Genomic DNA, 27,210 nt, shown 5'->3' with positions numbered 1-27,210 from the left:
AATTGGGTGGTTGTCTTTTTGGTTTTGGGTTGTAACTGTTCTTTATATATTCCGTATATTAAATCCTTCCTCAGGTATATGATTTGCAAACTATTTTCTCCCATTCTGTAGGATGTCTTTTTCACTTTCTTGATTATGTTCATTGATGCACAATTGCAACCAACTTTTGATAGTGGGATCAATGAGTAACATAGTTTTTCTCTTCCGGTGCTTATTGGATACCTGGCACAGAAGAGGCATTCAATAAATGTTGGGTGAGTGAATAGAGTAACACTGCCTTTAAGAGAATGAGGCTAATTCAATCCCATGTTAGCACCCTAATGTGGAAAGATTTCAGGACTATTTATGCTAATAATTGATCTCCATGTTTTCTCCTAGAGATGTCTTAAGTCGTAAGTAGATACCCACCAACTTCGCCTATATTTCATACTTGCAACACTGTATTTTACACTCATTTCTTATGTTTGTGACCAGTTCTCATTGCTAGGACTTTTCAGAGACTTTTCTTACATCTTAGCTTCCAGGTATAAAGATCTTTGATCCTTTATGGAGAAGAAAAAGAACATTTCATCATACTTGGATTCTTCTCAGAATTCAGTCTTAACAATAGTCTATCTTGCTTCCTCTTCTGCTTTTACTACTTCAACAACTGAATTGAGGAGATGTGCATACGATACTGATACTGATACACTAAAATGAGTAGGTGAGCGGAAGAAAACAGACTGGAGGTAGGTGTGCTTGAGGGGCTTCTTGACATCTCAAAGTCTTGCCTGGAGAATCTTTAACTCTCTATTTTAATTTTCCTGGATGAGTCAAATTTACAATAAACATTGCAACAACTAATATTAATAAGTAACTTTAGATTTTAGACAGTATCAAAAATGTATTATTTAACGCAAATTTGCTGGGTATTTTCCATCCAGAGCAGTATGTTCCTGAGTATTTGTGCCTCATTAAAAGAGATCAAAGTTGTGGATCATGAATTATGACCTGGTTTCATGAAGCACAGTAGATGCTACTCCACCCTAGTCTGCAAAGCTTAAAAATAACAACAATAATCACAAAATGGATGGACTCTGGCAGTTATTTGACACACCAACTACTTCTTCCAAGCTCCTGATTTTCATTTGAAGATCTCCTCCTTCTCTGCTCTCTGGCCATGTGGTTTTATTAGGCTCCCAAACCCTGGTTTCAGAGGTGGGCACTCCACCTATACCTAAGCCAGTCAACATTTTCCACCCTTTCCCTTGGTCACAGTGAGTGGCTCAAAGATGGTTCTGAGGCTCAATCAGACTAATAAAACACAATTAGTCTCCTTTTGGGGAGAATTCTGGGCAAGTGCTCATTCCTCTTGAGTTAAACCTGGGAGAATGTGAGGAACTGCTATAGTCATCTTACTTTTTCATAATGAAAAGAACCAGAAGCTACTGACACTAGTACATGGAGAACAGGATCTACTGACACTACCATACAGAGATTAAAGATGAATACACTTTCCATAGCAAGCTGAGAAATGGAGGGAAATCAAAGCTTCATGATATCATTTGAGCCTTGGATATAGTCAAGCCTAAAGTTGGATCAACTGATGACCTTCCAATTATGTTTAACCATGTTTACTGTTCCTTACAGCCAAGAGACTCTGATATATTTATGATTTGCCAGGACTGAGCTAAGCACTTTTGCATGTATTTGCTTATTTAATCCTTTAAATGCTATAAGGATGGATATTATTAACCCCATTTTATAGCTAATGAAACTGAGACTTAAAGAAGTGAGATTAAAGAAGTGAAATGTTTTCTCACTCCCAGATAGGAGATGTTGGAGTTGGGATTCAGGACTCAGGCTTTAGTCATTGTACTGTTTCCTGGGTATGGGAACACGGTTGGAGAATGGTAGTGGGTTCCATTCTCAGACTTCCATACCCTCTCAGGCACTTCACCATCCATTACTGTCCCTCCCTTCCCTAACACTCCTCTCCCATTCCTTTGTTGGCTCCCTCTACCTCTTCTCTACACGTCTCCTCAAGAGTCCCTGGAGATAAATCTTAGCCCCTTGACCCAGCAAGCTCGGGGAGTCCAGGTTTAGTCACGTCAGGGCAAGGGGCTTGCTGACATGATCCCTGCATGGTCCTTCTGGCCACCTTGCTGTGGAAGTCCCAGCCTTAGCTTAGATGCTCTTGATGGCTTCTTCCATTTCTGGCAGAGACCCATTTTCAGAGACTTCTTTAATAGACCTCGGGGTAACCCAGGCTGATAGGCACCCTGCTTGGATAAGGCATTGCACTGCCTGGGCATTTGTGTGCAGCTGGCTGGTTTTGAAATCCTGCCTTTCTCTGACTTCACTTCCTGAATGTGCTGACAGGCATCTGAGCCAAGCCAAACAGGTCCACAATGCCATGCCTGCAGAGTATTCCCCTGCGAGTGCAGCTGGGGAAACAAAACTTCTCTCCAGCCCACAGAGAGAACCTGCCAGCCCTTATATGACCAAGAAGCAGGCCCCGAGAGACCTTGTTGAATCTTAATGGGAAATGCTTTCATTTCAGCTAGGGTGTGTGTGTGTATGTGTGTGTGTGTACAGGGTTGGGAATTCCTGATCATTTCTTTTTAAATTAATGAGTCTACAAGACAAATCACTAATTATTGCTTGCCTGCTATATACATGTGCTTTATTCATAAGATCTTCCTAACAACTTTGCAAAGTAGTCATAGTTGGACTTATTTTACAGAAGAGGGAAATGAGGCTTAACCGTGTTGAGGGATTTGCTTTGTGCTTCCCAGCTGCAAGCAGCAGAACCAGGATTTAACTCAGGGACACTTGACTCCAAGATGAGTGCATCTCCACTGCCTTACAATACACTGATTCTTTGTGTGGTCAGAAGGGTAGCAGGAAACAGAGGAAAGGGCAGAAGTTCTGCTGTCTTCCTAGCTCTCTGAAGTTGGGCAAGTTAGTTTTCATCTCTGAACCTTGGTTTTCTCATATGCAAAATGGAATGACAGTGCCTAGCTGGCAGGGAGGTGGAAAGGCTCACCTGAAATATAATTTATGTTATAGTTCTAGTTAGGGGCAAGGTCATGTGTAGGCAAAGCAAGCTTTTTGGAGTCAGAAAGGCCTGGGTTCAGCTCAGATTTCCACCAGTCACTTATTCCATGAACTTGGACAAGGTCTGAAGCACCATTTCCCTATTTATAAAATATAATTCTTAACATTTATCTCATAAGTCCTAGCTCAGTGCTGCTATGTAGGAGAAACTTAGTAAATGGTATCTATTTTGAATATCATACAGTGTCAGTTTTTAACTGAACTCGTGGCAGGAATTGTTGGTTCCTACTGGATCAGTTAGGATGGGACAAGAAATGCTACAATAACAAGCAACATTTAAATCTCTGTGTCTTAAAATGGCAAAGCTTGGGCAGTGCGATGGTGGCTCAGTGGCAGAATTTTCGCATGACATGCCAGAGACCTAAGTTTGATTCCTGGAGGCTGCCCATGCCAAAAACAAAAAACAAAAAACAAAACAACCTTAATTCTCACTCATGCTAATGCCATTCCACATATGCTGGGGGAGAGGAGTGGGCCGTGAGCTATATCACTCTTATTTAGGGACCACATTCCATGTCTGTGCTTCCACAATTGCCAAAGCAGGGAAAACGAGCATGTCAACCCCTGTATTAGCACTTATAGCTTCCACCTGCATATATGTCACTACTAATCACATTTCATTGGCTGACACAAGTCCTCACCCAACTTCAAGGAGGCAGAGAAGTTCAATCTCACCTTGTGCTCAGGAGGAAAGTTGGAAATATTTGGTGTCGACCACTACTGACTACTTCAACAACCTCAAGAACCATCTTCCCTCTCCAATTCTTTTTTGCTATCAGAGTCCTGATTTTTATTTATTTAAAAAATTTACTTTTAGTATTCACCCTCCTATGTACTTAGAAAAAGGTGGTTCCAAGAGGTGAATCATAACTGTAAGCAAATCATGGTGCGCTCATTCCAGTAATGAGTTTAGATATAGTCATGTGACCTGCACCTGGCCAATGGGAGCCAAAGTTAAGTCTACTGGAGTAGAAATGGGAACTTCTAGGAAAGGTTTCTCTTGTTAATAAAAAGAGAAGAAATGGAAACAAACGTCCTGTATTGCAGGAAATTATTGTATACACCTGATGCCAGGAACAGTTACAGCCATCTTGAGTCCATACAGGGAACTTCCTTGACATACTGAGAATGGTGAAATGAAAAGAGGGAAAGCACCTGGCCTATGATGACTTCACTAAGCCACTATATTAGCCATCCCTGGGCCTGTTTTATGTAGCCATCCCTGCAATGCCTTGTTTAAATTGCATCTTCTGTTACTGGCCCTTGTAAGTATCCTAACTGGAGGGATAATCAGTCATATAACAGCCCAGATGCCTGCCCACCTTCTTTCAAAATTTGAGAAAAGGTCAGGCAAAGCTTCCCTTCTAAGGAGGAACTGAGGATGAACCAATTCCTTCTGGAAGAGATTAGCCTTAAGACAGACCCCAGGAGTTTTGGGAAAAGCCAAAATTCTGTCCAGTGAGTATCTAGAACCAAAGGAAGCAACTTAATCAATGATTTGGTAGCCCAATTTTCTGAGGTAATAAGGAGGTAACCACGAAGCAATATTTTTTAGAGGGTGTATGTGAAGGAAGTTTGGATAGCAGGGAATTATCAGGGCTTCTTAGCACTAACTATTCTTGTTCCTCCAGAGAGGGAGAATTTAAAGCAGGGCAAGGAGAGTTCATTGGACGTTGATACAGCGTGGATGAAATATCCCGAGAGACTATCTGATTACTTTTGCTCAGATGCTGTGCATATCAAAGAACCTTCTGATGAGTAATTCAGTTCTCCAGGGTGCTTGATGTAGAAGTAAGGGGGTGTGCTAGGTAAGGGATCCAAGATGACTTAGGCATCTGGCTCCTGGAAGAATAGAGGAAAAGAATATGGTTCTTGATGACTGAGGACCTAATCTTGGTCCCACCAGTCACTGGATGGGTGGCCTTGAGAACAGCACTTAAAACTCACTGAGAGTCTCAGCTTCTGCTCTGGTGAAACATGACTGCTCTAAGTACCCCAAGAGTACTCATGAAAAAAAAGTTAAGATAAAATGAGTTAGAAGAGGTGAAATCACTTTGTAAACTATAAGAACATGAATTGGCGGGTACAAAATCTTATTGTTTGTCACCCTCCCCTTTGCCCACTCCACTGCAGGAACGCAGGCCTTCTCAAATCCTAGGACACACTGAAGTCTTTCCCCAATCAGGGTCTTCTCTCATGCTGACTCTGCCTGGAATTCTCTACCCCTACTCTTCTGCTTTTTACTTGATAAACTCTTAGTCATCTCCTAAGTCTCCGCTCAAGCATTTCTTCAGAAACACCTTCTTTGCCTCCAACCCAGTTTAACTTTTTATTCTCTTTTAGAGTGCCTGACTCTTTTCCATCGCATAAGTCAAAATCTACAATCATACATTTATCTGTGTTTCCTCATTAAATATCTCTCTTACTGGGTTATAAAACTCATGAGGACAAGCATCCTGTCAATTTTGCTCTCTACTGTTTCTAGTGCCTGGAACAAAGTAGGAATTCAATATTACTTGCCAGATGAAATGAGTGTGGTATATATGTAAGGAGTTATTAGTTGATTCCCCCAACATACATAAAAACACTGGCCTCTTTGTTTATTTATCAAAAGTTTGTATTGTTTGGATCAATTGCTTTCACTGAGCTTAAGCAATTCTGGGTGACTAGATAAAATCAGATTTGGGTCCTGTAGAAGTGAGGAACAATTGACATGGTGCTGACACAACTGAACACTGTCACCTTAGGAAGCTGGCTTAGGTGGTACAGGCCTCTTTTTTTGACATCCATTTATTTGAGCAGGTGGGCTCTGGGCCATTTTGTAAGTCAACTTTCCTTCAGGATGTCAAATTGACACTGTGAAGAGGAAAACTTAAGTAAGGGGCAAGGAGTGTAGATAAAAAGTAAATGTCCCAATGTCATATCTCAGACCTAACTTGTCAGAAAGTTGCATAAGAAGAAATGTGGAATAGATGTAGCTTGACAATGCTATCTTCTTATTTCTCTCCCAATTCAGGGATTATGGGAAATGTCACAGGCATTATAAATTAAACTAAACACCCCTTTTTGATATTACACTCCTTATACAGCCTTTTCCCCACTAGGCCATCATCCAACTGCTGCCAAAGTGAGTATTTCTTCAGTTCAGAGCTGTCCATGCCTGCTCTGCCTCAAATCCTTCTATGGGTCTGCATGACCTCCAGGAGAACATGGGTTCCTTTACAAACTGACTTTAAAAAAACGTTCCTGCTTTATCTCTCTTCACTTTTCCATTCATACCTTATTTCCCAGCCAATCCAAGCAGCGTACAAGCTCCTAAGCATACCATACTTTCTCATGTCTCTGTGCTTTTACATGCAAATTCTTTCCCTCCCACCTTTTCTGTCACTGGATCAGCTCAAATGTTATGAAGTCTTTCCTGTCTTTTCTGTCACTGGATCAGCTCAGTCTTTTCTGTCACTGGATCACTTTTCTCAGTCTTTTCTGTCACTGGATCAGCTCAAATGTCTCATGAAGTCTTTCCTGATAATGGCTTCCTCCCCCCCACATCTGGCACCCTTTTCTCATAGTGTTTGTATCTGCAAGCATTAAAATCCCCACACTCCTTCCCACCGGAATGTGAGTTCCTTGAGAACAGAAATTGTATTCTGCTCATCATTGAATCCCGGTGGCCTAGCATAGGGTCTCAAAGAGACCCAGGTCCTGAGGAATGCTCTTCTTTAGGGTGTCCAAGGGGAAGCCTCTAGTCTAAGGGTTAGGTTCCGGGCTTAGGATGGGATATTTTCACTGTCCGGGGCATCCTCAACCTCTAACCCTCTTACCCTTTTCCATGAGATTCTATCTGACCCATATAGAGGTGGGTGGTAGAGGCAGGGGACAGAGCAGACTATGGTACCATCTTTTTCCTTGATCCATCTTATGTACAGCTACTCTAGTAATAAAAGAACATAGAGAATAGATGAATTAGCATGATCAAGAAATGTTGGACCCTTGCTATACATATAACTTAGAAAGTCCCTTATGTCACTACTAATGAAGTTGGTTGTTTTTAATAAAGCCACATCTGGAACTATTTTTTGGTGCCTGCTAATGATACACGTATTATCCTTCCCCATCTCCATTCTCCAAGCCTAATATTTCAGACAGACCAGTTTTATATAAGAAGATGTCCACTCGCATTAGTGGCGGAGGGAATGGATGCTTTCCGTGGCTGGAAGTGTGAATGTGCTAACAGCTTAAATCTTTTAAGGGTACTCATTAAGAACTAGGCTTTAGAACTTGGTGATTGGCCAAGTTTGACTTTTCTGGGAGGTATTTGATTCATCTGGGGTTGTGTACTTGGGAGTGGATTTCACTAGGAAAAAAAAAAAACTAAGACCTGGAATCATTTGGGAGGAGACTTTGGGTTCTATTGTTTATCAAACATTTATTTTTATGAACACTGACTATGCCTGGCACTGTACTAGCCTGTGGGTAAACAAATGAGTAGGATAAGGCTCTGGCGAGGAGATACGAAGGTTCACAATGATAATACATTTTGGATAGGGATATCATAGAAATTTTGACAAAAGCTTATGGATGCTCAGTGGGGAATTATTCATTCTACTGGAAGATGGAGTTAGCAAGGAAGGATTCACAGGGAAAGTGACACTTGTGCCAACACTTGAAAAATGGGTACTGTTCATCAATTTAACCAGAAAGAAAGGTATTCTAAGAAGAGTGATGAGCACAAGCAAAAGTAAAAGCATGGCATTGATAGGGCATGGGGGTTAGAATTCATTCAAAGATAGATATGCTTCTGATAGTGGGTATGTAGCCATTCAATTCAGGGTGTATTAACCTTTTTTGAGTCATGAAAATCTATAAGAACCAGTTAAAAGCCAATGATCTCTCTCCCCAGGAAAGTGCAAACACATGCACACACACATACACACAACTTTGTAGGTGATTTCATTGAATTCATGATCACTCCCAATGGACATACAGGATTAAGAATCCCTGATCAAATTATTTGTTAAATATAGTTAGAATAGGAGAAATGATGACAGGATTAATACTTTCCATGCCTCTACCTTCATCCTCTTCAACTATTAGTGTTATCCAAAGAATAAATCATTTGATGCCCATAAAATTAACCTTTGAGTGTCTATAAGTAATTAATTAGCTGATGTCTGTCTCGAAAGTTTATAAGAGGCCATTGGTTAGTTACCTTTACCACAATTATTTTTTCCACCAGTTTTGGTTAGTATGGTTAGAATTTCAGGGATATGCATTTGGAAGGTTAGTTGAAACAACCAAGTGTGCAGATAAGGCTGAGTTTCAGAACTTTTTTTTTTTAAACATTGGAGTCTAAAGCAAACTAGGGAGTGGTGTGGCTTTTCTGTGCTGCAGTGTTGTCTGGGCTTAGTCTACCTTTGCAGGTAATTAATTCCCCAGCCTGCTTATTTTTTCTAGTTGGCTCTTGCTTGGCTTCCACAGAGCCCCACCCCAAAGTGCTTTATTGTCCCTCTGCTGACTATTCCTACATATGGTCAAAATCAACTCACCTTCCGGGTTGCTGACATCGGCAAATTCACTGTTTGGCAAACTAGGCTCTGCTCCCAGTAACCCTGTGTTAAAGCAATGCTATTACAACGGAGTGTATCTAATAGCCAAAAACCCTGGCCAATCTCTTCCACTCCTAGGTATTCTTCTCAGAAGAAACTCTTTGTCTATTTGGATTTGCAGCCACAGGCAGAAATATTAGTGCTCCCAGACCCGTTGGGTACTAGAGCGCTGCTAATGAGCAAACAGCCCTGCCTTAATTAGTGGTTTATGAAATATTCCTGGATATCATATTGCATTTGCTCCTTGATAATCACACTGACTCTTGGGATGAAAAGCAACCAAGCAAAAATTGTTCCCTTGTTGAGTATTGCCTTGTTGATCTCCTAAGTTATATGTGTAGACAGAATATAAATTTGCCATTTCCCCAGAGTTGGGGTTTGCTTTACACATGTAATCTGTGTTGGTGTTCATGTTTTCTTGCTAATCTTTTCCATAGCATCTAGATTACCACCTTTTGAGACTGATTGTATAATGCTTATTTAAATGAAGTTGATTATTTTAGAAACAAATTAAGAAATAAATTATTGAAGGATCCAAAATGGTAAACTGCTGTGCTGGTAATTTTCTGAGGCATAAGTGTTTATTTCAGGCAGAGAGAGAAACATATATAGATAGATAAAGATTCTTCTGTAGTATTATGACTTAAAAGAATTAATGAAATTGGTGATTGCAACTTCTGGTTTGAGTCTTCCTAAATAATTGGCTTCTTAATGATCAAGTAAGTTCCTATTGCAGTAATGTTAACCCCAGCAACTGAAAAAGAAAGGTTCAATATATACCTAGGGGAGAAAAAATGTAATAAAGGGAAAGGAATTCAAGATCTGTTATTGATATTTGAATACATTTATTGTGACAATGCTGTTATAAATATTCATAAGTAAAGTCTTTTTAATCTAGGAATTATTAAAGATTCCAAATGGGAAGGATACATCTTTTGTATAATATGTCATCACTTCTTACTTTAAGAATAAGCAGCTGTTAAATTTCTGCTAACATTATAAGTGGTCACAGCACATGCCACTTGATACAAACTTTAAAGCAACCTGAAAGACCACACTATCCTTTGGTGAGCAATCCTACATAGATAGTTGGGGGGAGGCAATAATGTAACTTGAGGAGAGCATCAGCTACATTTCTAAAGTCCAGTAGAGAGTAGTTTTTACTGCTTGATAGTAAGAAGCTCTGAGATTTTGACACTCTTAACTCTTTCAACTCCACTCATTATTAATCTACAGATAATGCAGAAAAGAGGTGGAGGATACTTTTTCAATATTTTATTGTATTTTCTTAAATATCCTTTCTGGAATTTTCAGAAACAAAACATAAAAAAATTATATATTTTATTACAAATGGTAAACTCAGAGTGCTCCAAATCTCTTATTTACAAACAACAATGGGTAGGATACCCAAACAAACAAACATGAAATAACTTACAAAGGCATGAAGCTGTTTATTGACAGTAATCAGCTTTCATCAAATTAAAAAATATATATGTACATACACAGTTAATGAAGGCAGGCCAGAAAGAGTTCATCTGTTGGCTCAGCCTCCCTCTCTACAAACCGTCCTCCCGCCTCCCCTCCCCGCCCCACCCCCCTTTGTGTTCTTAAAGAGTACTACAGAAGCAATCTACAGTCTCTATTGAAGTTTGTAATCCCTGTCCCTCCCCCTCCCCCCTTGTAATACTGAATGAGATCGAATGTTAGGTCCATGCAGTTCTTGGTCAATGTTAAAGAAAAGTTTAACGTTCTGTTCGCGCGGGTACAGCCGGTCCGCAAAGCTGGGCAGCCCGCAGGCGGCCGCTCCTTGGCTCCACACCAAGGCAGGGCGCGCCAAGTCCTTCCCACTCGTGCACACTGGGGGCGCCGTCAGGACGCAACCCAGTCCAACTTGGATACCCTTGGCTTTAGTCCTCGGACACTTCTTTTTTCTCTCTCTCGCAACTTGTCAAGTTCTCAAGTCCGTCCCTCCGTGTCATTTTTTTTCTCCGTTTCCCCTCAACCCCCGACAGTCTCTCCTCAAAACGTTTGCAACTGTTGAGTTAGCATGAGTTGGCACCCACTGTTAACGTGGTTCATGACTTTCTGTTTAAGCTGTGCCACCTGTTCCCTGAGCATGTTAGCCGTGGACGCCAGCTCCGAGTTCTGCGCTTTCAAGGTTTTCACTTTTTCCTCCAGCCGGGCGATCCTCTCCAACTTCCTTTTCCGGCACTTGGAGGCAGCGATACGGTTCCTCATGCGCTTCCTCTCCGCCTTGATCCGCTCCTGTGACTCCATGTCAATGGGGGACAGGGGCGGCGTCTCCCCAGGCATCTCGGGGACCGTCTGCGGCTCCTCCTTCAGGGCCTGCAGCCGCGGGTGTTGCACCGGGATCTGCTGGGGCAGGTGGTGTGGCGGCTGAGGCGGTTGTTGCTGCTGGGGCTGCGCGGGGAAGGCCAGGCTGCCGGCGCCGTAGGAGGGCGCCCCGCCGCCGCTGCTCAGCGCGCCGGGGTTGAAGTTGCTGAGGTTGGCGTAGACCGGCGGCTCGCTGTGCAGGCTGGCGCTGAAGCCGCCGCTGCCACTGCCGCCCGCCACGGAAGCCACCGCCGGGGCCACCAGGCCCGCCCCGCTGACCGGCTGTGCCGCGGACGTGACGCTGGGCAGAGTGTTCTGGCTGTGCAGTTCGGCCAGGGCGCGCACGAAGCCCTCGGCGAAGCCCTCCTGCTCGTCGGTCACGTTCTTGGGGCACAGGAACTGGGTGGGGGTCGGTGTGGTGGTGATATGCCCGTTGCTAGACTGGATTATCAGACGCTCCAGTTCGGGAGACGCCAGTTTGAGGAGCCCCACGTCGGGAGAGGTGAGGAGGTCCGAGTTCTTGGCGCGGAGGTGCGGCTTCAGGCTGCCCACAGGATCGGCCAGGTTCAGGGTCATGCTCTGCTTCAGGATCTTGGGGTTACTGTAGCCGTAGGCGCCGCTCTCAGACTGGAGGAACGAGGCGTTGAGGGCATCGTCGTAGAAGGTTGTTTCCATCTTTGCAGTCATAGAACAGTCCGTCGCTTGAAGTGGGGTTAGTCTGGGCTGCGCGCAGAAGTTTTGGGGGCCGCAACAGCGCGCGGACAAACGGGGAACACCCGCGCCTCCCCGGGCCTTGGGCAAGCAAAGTTTCTCTAAGAGTGCGCACACCCGCGGGCTGTCCTCCCCTAGGCGCCCTCCTCACCGGCTCGCTCCAGGGAACTCAGGGTTAAGTGCCGCCTGCACTCTTTCTTACTTGTCTGTTCGCGCGCGCTGCCCGGCTTTGAAAAGTCGCGGTCACTCACTGAGCGCTTGTCTGGCGTAAAGGTTCCTCGGATTCCGCAGACGGACTCGCTTCTCGGGGACACCGGCTCTCCCGGAGGCGCTGGTCAGCTCGGACCCCGCAGTGGCCGGCCGGCGACAGGTCTCGGCCGCCCCGACTCCGACGACTGTCCCCTCCTCCGCTACCAGGGGGAGGGGGGACCGCTCGGCAGCCGCGGCTCGCGCTCGCCCAAGTTCAGCAACGCGTGAGAGCGAAGCTGGGGTGCACGTCCCTCTTCTCTCTCCTCACTCCGCCGCCGCCGCCTTCTTTACCGCCGCCGCGGCAGCTTAAGGCGGAGGAAAGGTTTGCAAAAGTTCTCTCCCGGACCTGCGGTACTTGTTCTCTCTCCCGGTCGGGAAACTTCCTTGCCGCTGCAGCCACTCGCTGGACTTCCCCAGGCAGTCGTCGCTCTCCGCGGCAGTCAGTGCCTGGGCAGCGGGGCTCTCCTCCCGGGGGCGGCTGGAGAAGGGGCTCTCCCGGCGCTCCCCAAACACCAGCCCGGAGCCACAGGCTCTAGCTCTGGGCAGTGAGTAAGGAAATGGAAAAGAAAATAAGACTTGCAGGTCGGGCTCCACTGCCGTTCTGACTGACTGACTGTGTCTATCTGTCTGTCTACCCCAGTCGGCGCACCTCCACTCCCGCCTCGCTGCTTCAGCCACACTCAGTGCAACTCTGAGCCCTTATCCAGCTCGCAGCTCAACACTTATCTGCTACCAGTCAACCCCTAAAAATAGCCCATGATGTCACCCCGAGGCCTTCCCATTGGCTTGCGTCGCTCTCTGGGGGGCGGGCCCGCCTGTCGCTATGGAGACCCCACCCTAGAAGATTCTTCTCTGGGCTCGCGGAGGCTCACGGGATGAGGTAATGCTCCGCTGCCCTCCTACAGTTGGGCCCTTCTTTCTCCTCCTTTCCCCCTCCCCCTCCCGCGCGATCTCGCCTCTCTTCACCCGCCTCTCCCCAACCCGCCCGATGCATTGTGGGCTGACGTCTTGGGGTTTGACTGTCCAGTGACGGTGGCCGCCGCGAGCGGGCGGACGGGAGCTGACGCTCGCACCTTCTGACAGAGGCAGGCTCAAGTTCAGGGCTCGCGACAGGGATGCACGGGATGCGGGGACCCGGAAGGCTGGGGAACCGGACCAGTAGTCTGGGACCGAGGGTGTGTGGGCGGTGGCATTTTCCCACTGCGGGGTCGCGGCTCGAAGTCACCTACGGACATTTCTCTACCTCGCGGGACCAGGAGGCTGGCAGCCCGCGTCTGTGCCCCACCCCCGCACTTCCGGAGGGCGGGAACGCAGCCCTTAAGGTGGTTCTGTAAAGTCTCCCGTGGGGCGAGTGAAAGTGCGCTTCAGTTTAGGGGCGGTGTGTTGGGAGTCAACACCCTCCATTGAGAACGCTCCGAAGTTTGTCTTGGTCGAGTTCAGGAGCGACAGTTCTCGCCGCCGTCTGGCTGTGCCTAGACCCGAATGATTTGCATTGCTTGAAACTGGGCGCCCCGCCAAGTCTCCGCTGCACCCCATTTCATCCTCTACCCCCTAAGTCTCCTAAGGGAGAGCGTGCGGGGGGTTATAGCTTTGCCTCAGAGGGGAGGTTTTTATATGAGGTAGGGTTGGGGCAAACTCAGCGTCCAGTTGGGAACGAGCGTTTGTTTAGGAAATCCGAAACTCGGGGAACCCGGGTGATCGTCTGTCCACGATACATTCACCACTCCGGCTCGGATTTGCTTCCGGGAAACCAAGTCTCAAGAGTGGCAGAGACTTAGCAATAGTCACGCAACGCCTTAGGGGTAGAACTAGTATTCAGAATCTCTGCTCCCTGCCGGGTGGTGGGCCCAAGTTCTGTGCAGCCTCTAGGAAGCGCTAGACACATGTAAGTGGCTCTTTTTTCTGTAATTTGATTTCTCCCCACCCCCATCTCTCCCCCACCGCCCCCCCCCCCCTTTATGGGCAGAAGTGAGTGGTGTAAAGAATACCGAAATCCGGAATCGTGGGTTCTCTCGTGGCTCAGGGCTGCTATATTGTGAAATGAAGCAAAGCACTGAACTCGGTACTTCAGGTCCCTCAACTGCGAGTGGGACCCATCTACCTCATTCGGCTACCCGGAGTCAACGTAGCATCATAGCTTCCAGGCCTAGGGAGTTGGTCCCTCCATAGCCCCCTTCCTGGAAGTTTCCCCGAGCCTTTTAGGAAGTGGATGAAATGCCAGGTTAGGAGAGTTTGATTTGGCAGTACAAGTCCACTTTCTTGTGAGGAGCAGTAATGGGAGGTGGTGAGTGAAGGGGTGAGGGAGGAAAGGTTTACAAATCAGTTCTTTATCAGGTCTTCTGTCTGAGACTGGGGCTTGAAATTGAAGCAGTTTAAGTTCCTAGGGTCTAATTCTGGTTTTTCTCCTCTGAGATTGGGGGAATTCTGTCTTGAGTTCATAATCTCCAGCCTTAAGGTATTTGTGGCTTTGAGACTTCAGAATCAACAGTAAAACAGCAGCTGGTGTGGTGTCAGTGGGAAATCTGCCAATTTTTCTTCACTCTGGGCGCTCACTTCTCATTCACTCATGCCGCAGAGGATAACAGTGGCTACTGTGAGTCAGGCCCACTGAGGCTGGGGTACAGTGAGGAGGAGTGTGTAGGTATACAGGGGTGACAAGATCCAGTTCCTTCCTTGAAGGAGGCTCATTCTTTGTTTTGTTGTCCATAATCATTTTTTTGTTGTAATCAGAAAACTTGTGTTCTTAGTAATTTTTACAATAACAATAAGAATAATTTTCATATTTTAAACACTTACCATTTTTCGGGCAATTTAAATGTGCTGTTTTCTCCCTACAACCATCTTGATATATGTGTATACTGATATAATATATATAATATGTATAATTATTATTATCTGTATTTGACATATAAGGAAGTAAATTCAGAGAGTTTAAGTATCTTGCTAAGTCATACAGGGAGCTGGAAATTAATATTCCCTGTTATCTTCTTGGCTCTGGCAAACTTTCTTGTGAAATATTAGTTGTCTGCAGAGAAAATGGAGTTTGTAGGATAGGAGAAATTGTCTCGCCTGATCCTCTGATTTGTAACTCCTTTCAGAGACTCCGTTCAGCTCCCTTATTTAGAAATTCCAAAACTTAGGAATTTGGGTATATACCTTTTTTCCTGAAGATTCTGTATGTTCCTCCCTGCCTTATGTGGTTTAGTAGGCTGATTTTCTCCTTCTGTTGAGAAATAGTGTATTTTATCCAAAAAATAACAAATCTGTTCATGTTAACGCCCCTGCTTGGAAATCTTCATTGCCTTCTTATAGGAGAGTTCTGACTCCTTTGCCTGGCAGAAGGGGCCCTTCATAATTTATTCTCCTGCTCTCTCCAGTCTCATCTTTCACTCCCAGCATCAGTCAGGAAAGCTATAACAAGCAACCTTAACATCTCAGTGGGTTAACACAATGGGAGTTTATTTCCTGCTCATGTTCCATGTCCGACGTGGGTTTTCAGGGGATTCTGCCCCTATAATCACTTAAGGAGTCACTTAAGGAAGGAGCTTCATCTCGATACATGCTTCTTACAACTACCTTGGCTAGGGGGAGAAAATGAGGCATATCAGTCAGTGGCTCTCAGAGCATTCACCTGGAAGGGACACATATCATTGGCCAAAGCAAGTTACATGAGCATGCCTAACTTTAAATCTGTGTAATCCTGCCAGGTGTATTGAAGGGAGAGAGCCAGGAATATTTGGGGAATGTTAATGTTCTGTAAGTCTCCCTTTCTGTTCACAAAATGTTTGGCTTACTCTCCTTCCACAGGAAAAACTCCCTCACTCTTCCTCAAGGGAGATAACCAGAACCATCCATTTTCAGCATTAAGCTCACTGTCCAGGATTTCTGGTGCTGGTAGTAGAGTTTACATCAGATTCACATGTAACTCCTCTTCATCTAAGGGCAAGATACTTATCCTCCACACCTCAAAATGTAATCGTGGGACAGAGACAGTACAGCTGCAGCCAACACTCCCATTTGGAAAGGGAAGAATTCAGAGACCACAGCAGATATTGGTCCACTGTGCAGACATTTGGAGGACTTCTCTATCCAGTACCCTAATTAGACTCTGGTATCACTCCATGAGTATATCTGCCCTGTCTGTTGTTTTCTGTGACCCCTGGCTTTGCCCTTTGAGAGAGTCTTGCTTTCTATGTAGGCATTGGAAAATAGGCTTTTAAATAAAATTGTAATATTTGGGGGATATTGAATCCCCAAACTTGAATCCAGTCTCACATTCTTTTCGCAGTACAACTCTCAGAAATGTATTATGTTTCTTACCTTTTTGATTCCAGGTATTCCATGTGCTAATAGCTCAGCCACTATTTTTTTCTAAACATGTTTCTAAGTTCTGTGGTTTGTCACATTTTTTTCAGTTTTCTTGCTCTCATTTCTCCCACCCTGAACTTGATTTTGAATGCTTTGGGCTTATTGGGCTTCAATGGGAGAGTCATACCTTTTCTCCCTTTTCCTGAGCCATTTTGTCCAATTGAAAATATGTGCTGTGTAGCATCTTAACACATCTTATCCAGAGGTGTTAACAATAAATTTGAAGGCCCTCCCCTTGATCAATTCTTATATCCAGGCCTTCTTTAATTGGCCCTTACTTTCTAGCTTTTCTGTTTTTTTGGTATGCTGTGTGGCAGTGGTCACATTTCATTCTTTTTCCATGTGAGTATCCTGTTATTGCAGCACCATTTGTTGAATTTTTTTTGTTTGATTTTTTGAAATTATTATTTTTATTTTTATAATAACTTTCTAAAAGTGCCCAACAGCAACCAACAGATGCTACTAACATTCTGGTTTACAGCTTCTTGCTTTTGTTGGGTAGGTTCTTGATCTGCCATCTTAGTTATCACAGTGATACGTTTGTCAATTGGATCGTCATCCTTTCATCCTCTGATAACAATGTTCTTAATTATTGCCCTGTAAATGAATCTTTAGTTTTGTTGTTGTGTATACTGTTGTTTTTGCATTTCCCTATGTCTAGGTGCCTGTTTTTATCAGTTAAAATAGGCTAGATTATACTGCCATAATGAACTCTTAAAAAAACTCAGTGGCTTAACACCAAAACTTTGTTCCTTACTGATACTACACGATCAAGGCCAGAGGGACTCTGCTGAATGTTCTCATTTAGAGACCTAGTCGGAAGTAAGTTTCGTCTTGATATATGCTTCCATAATCATCCCAATGATCTTGGCAAGGGAAAGAAAACGTGGTGAATTCATGTTGGCTTTAAAGCTTCCTACCCAAAATGACCATGTTACCTCTGTTTACATATTATCGACCAAAACTTATCACATGATCATGCCTAACTTAAAGGGTACAGGATCATGCAGTCCTACTCTGTGCCTGGAAGACAGCTGGAAATGCACACCTCTGTCTAGGCTCAATTATACTATGGTAGCCCTCCTAAAACTTTACTGGATTACAGCCATAGAGACAACTTCTTACTCATACTACATGCCATGTCATACAACATGGCTCTGTTTCATACATGTCATCTTTACTCTAGAACCCAAGCTAACAGAGTGCCTCCTCTCTGGAACATAGCTGATTGCCATGGCAGAGAGAAATTAGCATGGTGAACTACATACTGGCTTTTAAAACTGCTGAGAACAGATCATGTGGCCAGGTCTGAAATCAGTGGGGAGGGGCAGCAGGTGTTTGCAAATAGTAAAACAGTCTACCACACCCTGCAGTACACATTCCTCACATTCCTCTGTCTCAGCCACCGTAAATATTTTCCTTTCCTCTAGCATTTTTTTTTCTCTCCATGTACTTTTATCCTTAACCAAAATGCCATCTGGTAAACTCCTACTCATCCTTCAAGACCCTGTTCAAATATTTACCCCCTCTGAAGCTTTTCCTTACCCCATTCCTCACCTCACTACCAAATAGTAATTATCTTCTTTGGCTGTCACCACATTTGGAACGTACCTGAAGTAGGGAACGTTTATCGCGTGATCTCATAAATGTCTTACATCCCTGCCTCCAAATCCAGGAACTCTGTCTTACTCATTTTTGAGTCTCCAGTGCTTAATGCAGTTCCTGGCACACATGGAAGGATACAAGGTCCTCAATAAATACTTATTGACTGATTTTTTTTCTTCTATAGCGCTTTCCATAATGGAATTAAGGGGTGTTCTAATCGCCAAATAGCAATCATATCTTATTTTAATACATGTAAGTTAGAACATGTCATACTCCCCCCCTGAAACCTCCTTAAGAGCATCCTACTGGATTTGGGATGAACTCAAATCTTTACCTGGCCTATAAAGTCCACATGATCTGGGCCATGTCTATCTGTCTGGTCTGATATAGTCATTTTCTCCCCTCACTTTGTTCTGTAGCTGTATCAGTCAGGAAAGCCTAGGTTGTACTATATTAAAAAAACAATCCTCAAATCTCAGCGACTTAAGACAAAAAAAAATTTACCTCTTGCTCCTGCTACTTGTCCGTTGAAGATTGGCAGGGGCTCTGCTCATGTCGCCTTCCTGTGAGACCCAGGCTAATGGAACTCCCACTTTTGAGAACATTACTTATCTCATGATAGAGGGAAAGAGAACTTTGAAGGGTCTTAACCTGGAAACTAAGTGCCTTGGCTTGAAAATGTCACTATCCCTTCTCACAGTTCATTGGCTAGATTAGTCACATGGTCTACCCACCACAAGTGGACCAAGAGGTGCAATCCTATTTGTCTGGAAGGCAGAGAGCCAGAAGTATTTGGTGAACAGTCCTAATGACTTGCACACTGGCTTCACACAAGATAAACTGTTTCTTACCTAAGAACATTTATATGAAGCCTCCTACTTCTTCCCTGTTCCTTTGTCTACTTCTGTCATCTTTCAAGTGTTAACTTCAATGACACTTAAAGAGGTTTTCCCCAATTTCCACTCCGTCTGAATTAGATTTCCCTCTTAAACTCTCCCAAGTCCCAAAAGTCTTTCTTTATCGTTACTAGAATTTGGGGAGGTTAATAAATAACATTCCTTCCTTGTTATGTTCAAAACTAGTTAAAGGTTAGACAGGAATTGGATGAACGGAGATTAACATATCAGCTTTATAGCTGGTATGTACTAGATTGGAGGGGGCAGACATGAGGCCATAATGGGCTTCCTCATCCTTTGCCCCTGAATTTTAAACTTACCCAGTGATCCCTGGCAATGGTGGACAATTGCAGACCTCTCCCAAAGGGACATCATGTTCACCCCCTTTGCATTGGCTAAACTCAAACATGGACACACCTTATCACAAAGGACAGTGTCCCCAAAGGGGCAGTGAGTGTGTATATCCTGTAGACAAACTGAAAAAGACAGCAAGTGGCTGAGATGGGCATATTTAGGTCTTTTTTTCTGAACAGAGCAATCAGATTCTCACTCTTTTTATGGGGAGTAAAAATAAAAAATGGAGAGAGGCCTAGAGGGTCCTCTAGGGTTAGTCTAGCAAATGTTGTCTTATGAAAACTTGAGGCCAGGGAAGTGGTAATTTCCTCCTAACACTGAAATTTATCATAATTTGCTGTTTCATATTTCTTTGTGTAATTGTTTTTTGTTAGGCCTCTCACACCTACCAGAGAACAAATATCCAGAGGGGAAGAGATGCCTCTTTTAGTCTCCACTGTATGTGCAGCATCTAGTTTGTTACTTGGCACATAGAGGGTACTCAATAAATCTCTGTTGAATTTACATATCAAAGTCCCTGTGATCAAACCTCTGTCAGGTCAGTCCTCATCTGCTTGGGTCTAGTTTCCAGTTTTGGAGAATTGCATTCCTTTCCTCACTTGTACTTTTTTTTTCTTTAGGCTGTCAGCTTTGATATGTGCATCCATGTCCAATTGGAGAAATGAGGCAGAAATGAAGCAATTTGGAATACTAGTGAGCTAATGAATTGGCCTGCTGGAAAGTGTGTATGGACTGGGCTTTGGTTAAGGAGGAGCATATAGCTGTTGTGCACACCATGATCCTTAAATTGATGCTTTTCTGACAGTCAGAACTTCCACAAAACTTACAGGATTGTAAAATGGCAAGAGTCTTTAGTGGTCATCTTACAAGTCCTGCCCTTCTCCTAATGGGAGAATCACATTGGCAACTTCTTAACTACTTACATACTTCTAATGATAAAGTAAGAGTATGATGTCCGGAGCCAGGGAACGACAATTCTACTGAACGCTGCTGTTGAACCTCATCAGGGATATTGTGGGCATGAAACTTGAAAAGCAACTTCGGCCAACCATAGGGATCTCAGAGAGGTATGGCCAAATAGTGAGGGACCTGGAACCATGTGCCATGGAGAAGAATTGAGGGAACTGGGAATAATTACCCAGATTATAAAAAAAAAAATCAAGAGGGCACATAAAGGAGTTCCCAAATAGTTGAGCAACTGTTACATGGGACAGTTGGCTTATTCTGGAGGTCAGAGTTGACTTCTTTTGAAGCCAGAGCTGGGGCAGTAGTTAGAAGTGAGAGAGAAAAACTGCTATAATTTAAGGAAGAACTTTTTTAGGTTAGAGTTACTAAATGGGATAGTTACCTTAAAAGTAGAATTAAAGTTTATTCATGCAATGCATGTTTATTATCTGCTATGTGCCAGACACTGCTAGGTTAGTTTATGATAATCTCTAGTGAGCCCGTAGTGACTTACAATGATCATCGTTTTATTTTCAAAATGCATAAAGGCCATTTTAGAAATTATCTGGGAGTGGTCATCAACATTAGTGGTTTTTCAATTCTGCCAGTGTCATCCTATCCCAGTTGGTGCTGCAGGATACTCTCAGTGGGGGAGTAAATGCAGAACAGAGAGTAGAGATTTTGTTCTGCCCCTTTCAGTTTGAAGAGAATTAGTGGAGAGGGCAGAAGCAAAGAATATAGCTCTTAATTACATACTGAGGCTTCCTGAAAAATGTTCTCAACCCCTTTTTTTACTCTCAAGTTTTGAAAACCTCAAATAATCTTTTTTCCATGTCCAATCGTGGATGGATATTTCTCTGTGAAAACTAGTGTTTTCTGTATCCTCACATCAAAATCATCCCTGTTTGGGATCGCTTAGGAAAACTAGGAGCTCCCTTGACATCTGTGGCAGAAGCACTATGATGTATTCACTAAACTGCTTTTCCTTTTCCTCCCATGCGTGCAGCTAGACTACATGTCCCAGCTTCCCTTGTGATAAGGTGTGTCCATATGTTTGAGTTTAGCCAATGCAAAGGGGGTGAACATGATGTATTTCACTTCGAGGTCTGGCCCATAAAATCCTCTCTCTCTCTCCTGGTTAAATGTAAGGGACTCTGAGGATATTGATAAGGGTAGAACTACAGGGAAAGAGCCTGGATCTCAGAAAAATCACGTAGGCAACGAATCAGGAAAATTTGCATTGGATTTTGCTCAGATGAGAAATAAACTGTAAATAAATTATGTTGAGCCACTGAGAGTTTGGAGTTTATCTGTTAAAGTTGCAGTCTTCCTGTTCCGATGGATGCTGCAGAATACCCTCAATGAGAGAATAAATATGTGCAACTGAAGTTATATTTTGTTCTGCCTCTCCAGTTAGTAAAGAATTAGTGGAGGAGGCAGGAACAAAGAACATAGTGCTTAATTATAAACTGAGGCTTCCTATTGCTAATGTTCTTGTCCCATCTAATTTATTAACTTCATGAGAGGTTACCATGTATACCCTTTCCTTTGATTTACCTTTCATTGGGTATTTGTTGAGAAAAGCCAGGTGCTTTTAGGATTTCAGAGGAAATGTAGATAGCATGTGTTTAATATTTTTTTCATTTATTCAACAATTAAATTTTGAGCATTTACTATGAGCTGGACACTGGCAAACATCAGTGAACAAAAGCTAGTCCTTTTCCACAAGTTGGAGTGTAGCAAGGAAAAAGGAATAAAATGAGGCAAGATTAGTCCAGCATGATAATGCTATGAGAGAAAGAGCAAGATGCTATAAGTGCACACAGGAGGAATATCTGATAAGGGGTCAGAGAATTTCCCTCGGAGGAGGTGATGAGTATCCCTAGAACTGAAGGATGCTTAGAGTCTCTAGAAGCAGAGGAGGCACTGGAGAGAAAAAGTATAGTGTCTTTGGAAGAGGAAATGCATGTGTAAGTACTTGATTGTTATTTAAATATGGGGCATGTTTGAAGGGACAGAAAGGCAAGCTGGAAGAAAAAAACGGAGTGATGATCATGAGTGGAAGGCCCTGGAATATTGAATATGTGTGCATATACATAATCAGTGCATACAGAAAGCCTGTACTATCAAATGCATATGCACTTACAGAGGAGAAAATGTGGCTGATTAGCCAGCAGAGTGTCAACAGTTGTAATATTTGGGTAATTCCCATTTTTCTTCCTTGTGTGTCTGTTTTAAAACTTTCTACAATAAACATGTTATTACCTTTGCAATTAAAAGAATCAAAAGTTTTTTTCTTATTGATTTGAGACTATACCTGCTGTCCTTCCTAGGATTCTCACAGCCATCCTCTGAGCAAAGTGAGGCCCACAGCTGATATATGGCAAAGCTAGAATTAGAATTCCTACAGTCCCATTCAGTCTGCTTCCCTTCCATTGTGCCTGCCTCCCTTGCAGTTTTCTGAGTAATGATTATGGCTTTCCTTGGAACTGCTGACTTTAGTGCAGCATTCTATATAGTTTGCAACCTGGAGAAATTGGGTCCAAGTTCTCATGATACTGAACTATGTAAGAGACTTCCATCTGCAAAGAATGGTCCTTAACCTAGTAGGCTACTACTGTCAGTAGACTTATCTTTTCTGTGATACTAATCATGTTCTTTGTCTAATGACTTGGCAGTTGGGGAGGGAGCTGCTGATTAATTTTTTTTTAATATAGTTAGGGAGGTAGGGAGGTAATTGTTTCTGATTATCTTGTCAACCCATATCATGTTGATGCTTGGCCAAACCAGTGACGATGAATACTTATAATGGATACCCAAACACTTGAAAGTTTTGAAACACTCTTTTAGCACTTTTAAAATTATGATGTGCATGGTAGACAGAAAAAAGGCCTCCAAAAGATATTTATATCCTCATCTCTGGAACCTAGAAATATGTTTCATTACATGGAATAGGGGATTAAGATAGCAGATGGAGTTAAGTTTGCAAATCAGCTGACCTTAAAATAGAAAAATTGTCCTGGATTATCTAGGCAGGCCCAATGTAATCACAGGTGTTCTTAAATGTCAAAGATGGGGGCAGAAGCGTTAGTGTCATGGTGATGCCATGGGAGAAAGACTCGACCAGTCATTGCTGGATATGAAGATGGAGAAGGGCTGTGAACAAAGGAATGTGTGCAGCCTCTAGAAGCTGGAAAAGGCAAGAAAGCCGACTCTTCCATACAGCTTCCTGAAAGGAACACAGCCCTGTCCACACCTTGATTTTAGCCCAGTGAGACCATTTCAAACTTCTGACCTTCGGAACTGTACAATAATAAATTTGAGTTAATTTGTTACAGCAGCAATAGGAAACAAATACATTTTGGCAACCAACCATGCCCCCCACATCTCAGAGGCTTAAAGCAAGTGGGTTTATTTCATACTCACTTACATTTTCCATTCACGTTTAGGTTTTAGGTCTATACCCTGAGACCTAGGTTGAAGGAGCAGCCCCTGTCTGAGCTGTTGCTGGTGCTGAGTGGAAGAGAGACAGGTGAAATCATAGATGGCTCCTAAAGGTTGGCTTGTGTATCACTTCCACTCACTTTTCATTGGTTGAAGTGTATCACATGGTGAAACCTGAGTAAGGGGAAGAAGAGTTTGCTAGGGAGGGGCAGCAAACCTTTTGACAAGGACCTTCAGATCTCTGAATCACAGTTTCTTCATCTCTAAAATGGAAATAGGCAAAAAACATTGTGGTACATTCAAACCATGGCATATCATGGAGCTATTTTTAAAAGGAGTTGATTGTATTTTAAAAGATAAGTTGACCTGGAGAAATGTCCATGATAAAACATTGAGTGTAGGAAGTAAGTATATTATGCACAGCATGGTCTCATTTTTTGAATGAATTAAAAAACCTATATTTGAATGTATTTGTGTTAGAATATTAAAAAACACACACAATGTTTAATGATTGATTATTCCACATATCAGCACTGTGCTACGTGCTTTACATACATTTGTTCTTTTAATTCTTGGGAAAAACAGAAAGGAATAGGAAGTTACACACCAAACTGTTAATATTGGCTATCTAAGTTGAGGGTGGAATTAGATTTTATTAACTTAAAAAAATATAGAATTCTGGTGTATATTTACTTGTCACATTAGGTGTATTAATCAGTTTTTGTGTGAAACAGACCGCCATAAAATCTGAGTGCCATACATTGTTAACCATTTTATTTCCGATTCATGGGTCTTCAGGTCAGCTTAAATGACTTAGACTTCCTGAGTTCCACTTAGTCTGCTCTCTCTCCACTGTGTCTGCCTCCCCTGAAATTTTCTAAGTAGTGATGATGGATTTTCTGGAACTGCTGACCCTACTTCAGTGTTGGGTGTTCATGAGAACATAGTTTGCAACCTAGACGAATAGGGTTGGGGGTAAAATTCCGGTCTGCTATGTGTGTCTCATTCTAGGACTCATTCTGGAGAGACAACGTCGACCAGAGATAATGTCCTTCTTATGGAAGAAGTCAGGGCAAATAGAAACATGCAAAACTGGGCCTAGAACTGGTTATGTTGTCACCTCTGTCTACATTCTAATGGCTGAAGCAAGTCACATGGCCATGCTAGCTAATGATTCGTCAAAGGGGAGCTGGGAAGTATGATTAAAAAAAAATTATAGACAAAAACCTAATAAAGTAAGGAAGAAGAGAATACTCAGTAGGAATAGATTAAATTGTGTTCAATACTACATTATATATTTCTTAAAAGTATTAACTTCATATCTACTATTAGGATGGGCGTAGTGATATTAGCATGGACATTTAATTAACCAGAGGAGCTCATTCCCTAGTAGGGTAGGTAGTTACACCAGCTTGACTTTTGCTGCCTGTGGTATGATACTCTGAATATAATCTGAATGTGCTCCATATGCATAATCTCTTTGTAGACATCACTGCTACTTGTGTGCCCATCTGCAATCCAAGGAGTTAAAATCATGAAATCATAAACTCTCTGAATTGTAAGGGCTTGGGTGCCAGTGGTAGGCAGGTGCCTCCCAACTTAGGGATATTGGCTTTTGCCAATTATAGTCGTGTTCCAATGGGTGTGACTCACATTGCCAGAAAAGGGTTATGGACATTAAATCTCCTTCATTTAGCCAATGTAGATATTAATTCTCCCAGATGTGACTTACCTGTGTGGCTCAGTAAGTTAGTGGCCAAAGATGGGCTAGAAACCCAGGTGTCCTAAGGAGACTCAATGTTTTTACCATTATTTCTTTGCACATCAAGTATATGGATTATTTTAGAAGATTCCCTAGGCCCTGGAAACCTCCATTGCTCTCTTTGAAAAGTACATTATTTCTCCTTACTCTAGGGTTTCCTCTTTCCTAAGAGAACATAGCATTTCTTAGAGCAGCTACCCCAGAGTCCTTTGACGAATCACTAGCTAGCACAGACCGCTAAAATGGAGTAGCATGTTACATTTCTTAAAACACTTGCGAGGTCATCAGATTTGATTTGATTTCATTACTATTTTGGATAATTGAGAAAATATCTGGCTGATTTAGCTCACTGAAATCAATTTCAAAAATATATGTTTATATTGAGGAATTTATTTGTTAGGCTTAAGAATAGTGTTTCTCAAGTTTTAACCATTCATACATCATTTTTTTCCATTTTACTATACCCACTTACATCTCTAAAATTAATGTACTTAATCATTTTCTTTAAATAGATTAACTGTTTAAAAATTCAAAGACATTGTTAGAGGTGACTACATTACTACTGTAAATGGACAACGGTCTTACCATAGACATTTAGACAACTATAAAATAAATACGTAACCACTAAAATAGATTTGTCCATGTGCCGCTGAAAGTTAATTCTTATTCTACAAGTGGTAGATGTTCTCCACTGATAAAGTGGAAAAGTCTGAAATCTGAAAGACTTGGGTTCAAATCTCAACTTATCCCCTTACCAAGAAAGAATCTTGGGCAATTTCTTTGAATTTTTGAGCATCAGTTTCTCATCTGTGAAATAAAGAAAATGATAGCTGTCAAACTATTTGTATTGTTGTGTTTGTCCTAAAACCATTCGTGTGCCTGGAACGTAATAGGAGCTCCAAAAAAATGTAATTACTTTCTTCATTTGCTTATTTTTTTTTCCAAAATGTCAGTTGTGAACTATGTTATTAAATCAATGAATGGTCCTGGGGCAGTGTTGGGGGCTAAATCATGTCACCCCACAGAAGACATGTTCAAAGTCCTAACCCCTGTTGGTAAAAAATAGGACCTTTGACTATGTTAATATTAATTAAGATATGGACTCATTTGTGAATCGAATCTTCATAGCTCCACTTAGATGAGCAGAATCGAATCAGGGTGGGCCTTAATCCTTATGGATAATATCCTTATAGGAGAGGAAATTTAGGCAGAGACATGGCTGACTGAGCAGGAGAAGTAGAGATCAGAAAGAGAAGCCATGTGTCAGAGCAGAGCTGCATCTACAAACCAAGGTACCCCAAGCATTCTAGCAAGCCAGCACCAGAATGCTGTAGTCTTTGGAAGTAAACACAGCCTGTTGAGAGCTTGACTTTGGACTTCTAGTCTCCAAACCATGAGCCAATAAATTCCCATTGTTTAAGCTAAACTATTGTGGGGTATTTGTCATAGCAGGCCTGGCAAACTAAGGCAGGCAGTATTAAGTTTTCCCGGAATAACTTACGGATTGTCTGTCTGCTAGGAACTGGGCTAAATGCTGTGACTACAGTGAAGACTGTATAAATGGTCATGGCTTTGGAGACCTGCATCAAGTCCTGTTTCATCTCCTTTTCGTAGGTCATTTAACCCCTCTGAGCCTCAGTTTTCTCATATGAAAAATGAATATGGTGATTCTCATTTGTGTCTACTCTGAAGAGCTTGTGTAAGGTAGTAAGTAATAGCTTAGGGGAAATACTTTGGTGAACTGATACAGGCATTTCTGCCATGACATGATGTATATGTTCCTGAAAAATTTTGTGTTCTGCAGAAAAATAGGGTTGGGGTAGACCACCAAAAACCT

At 42.8% G+C, this 27,210-nt stretch overlaps 1 protein-coding gene and 1 long non-coding RNA gene across 2 annotated transcripts; one reads left to right on the top strand and one right to left on the bottom strand.

Moving 5' to 3' along the window:
• Positions 1 to 9,965: 9,965 nt before the first annotated feature.
• JUN (Jun proto-oncogene, AP-1 transcription factor subunit) lies at positions 9,966 to 12,727 on the bottom strand. Its single transcript, XM_077149495.1, has one exon. It carries the CDS (start codon positions 11,724 to 11,726, stop codon positions 10,725 to 10,727), a length of 1,002 nt encoding a protein of 333 aa, XP_077005610.1. The 5' UTR covers positions 11,727 to 12,727; the 3' UTR covers positions 9,966 to 10,724.
• Positions 12,728 to 13,004: 277 nt separating this feature from the next.
• Positions 13,005 to 16,263, top strand: LOC143674161 (uncharacterized). Its single transcript, XR_013170940.1, has 2 exons — positions 13,005 to 13,884; positions 15,807 to 16,263. It is a non-coding gene; the product is annotated as an uncharacterized LOC143674161 (long non-coding RNA).
• The last annotated feature ends 10,947 nt before the right edge of the window (positions 16,264 to 27,210 follow it).

The sequence above is a fragment of the Tamandua tetradactyla genome, chromosome 2, assembly GCF_023851605.1.
Source record: "Tamandua tetradactyla isolate mTamTet1 chromosome 2, mTamTet1.pri, whole genome shotgun sequence".
NCBI classification, from domain to species: Eukaryota; Metazoa; Chordata; class Mammalia; order Pilosa; family Myrmecophagidae; genus Tamandua; species Tamandua tetradactyla.
This window is presented reverse-complemented; position numbering and strand designations above follow the sequence as displayed.

Bases quoted from the DNA above. Each gene is read 5' to 3' on its own strand.
- JUN (XM_077149495.1), bottom strand. From the start codon at position 11,726: ATGACTGCAAAGATGGAAACAACCTTCTACGACGATGCCCTCAACGCC.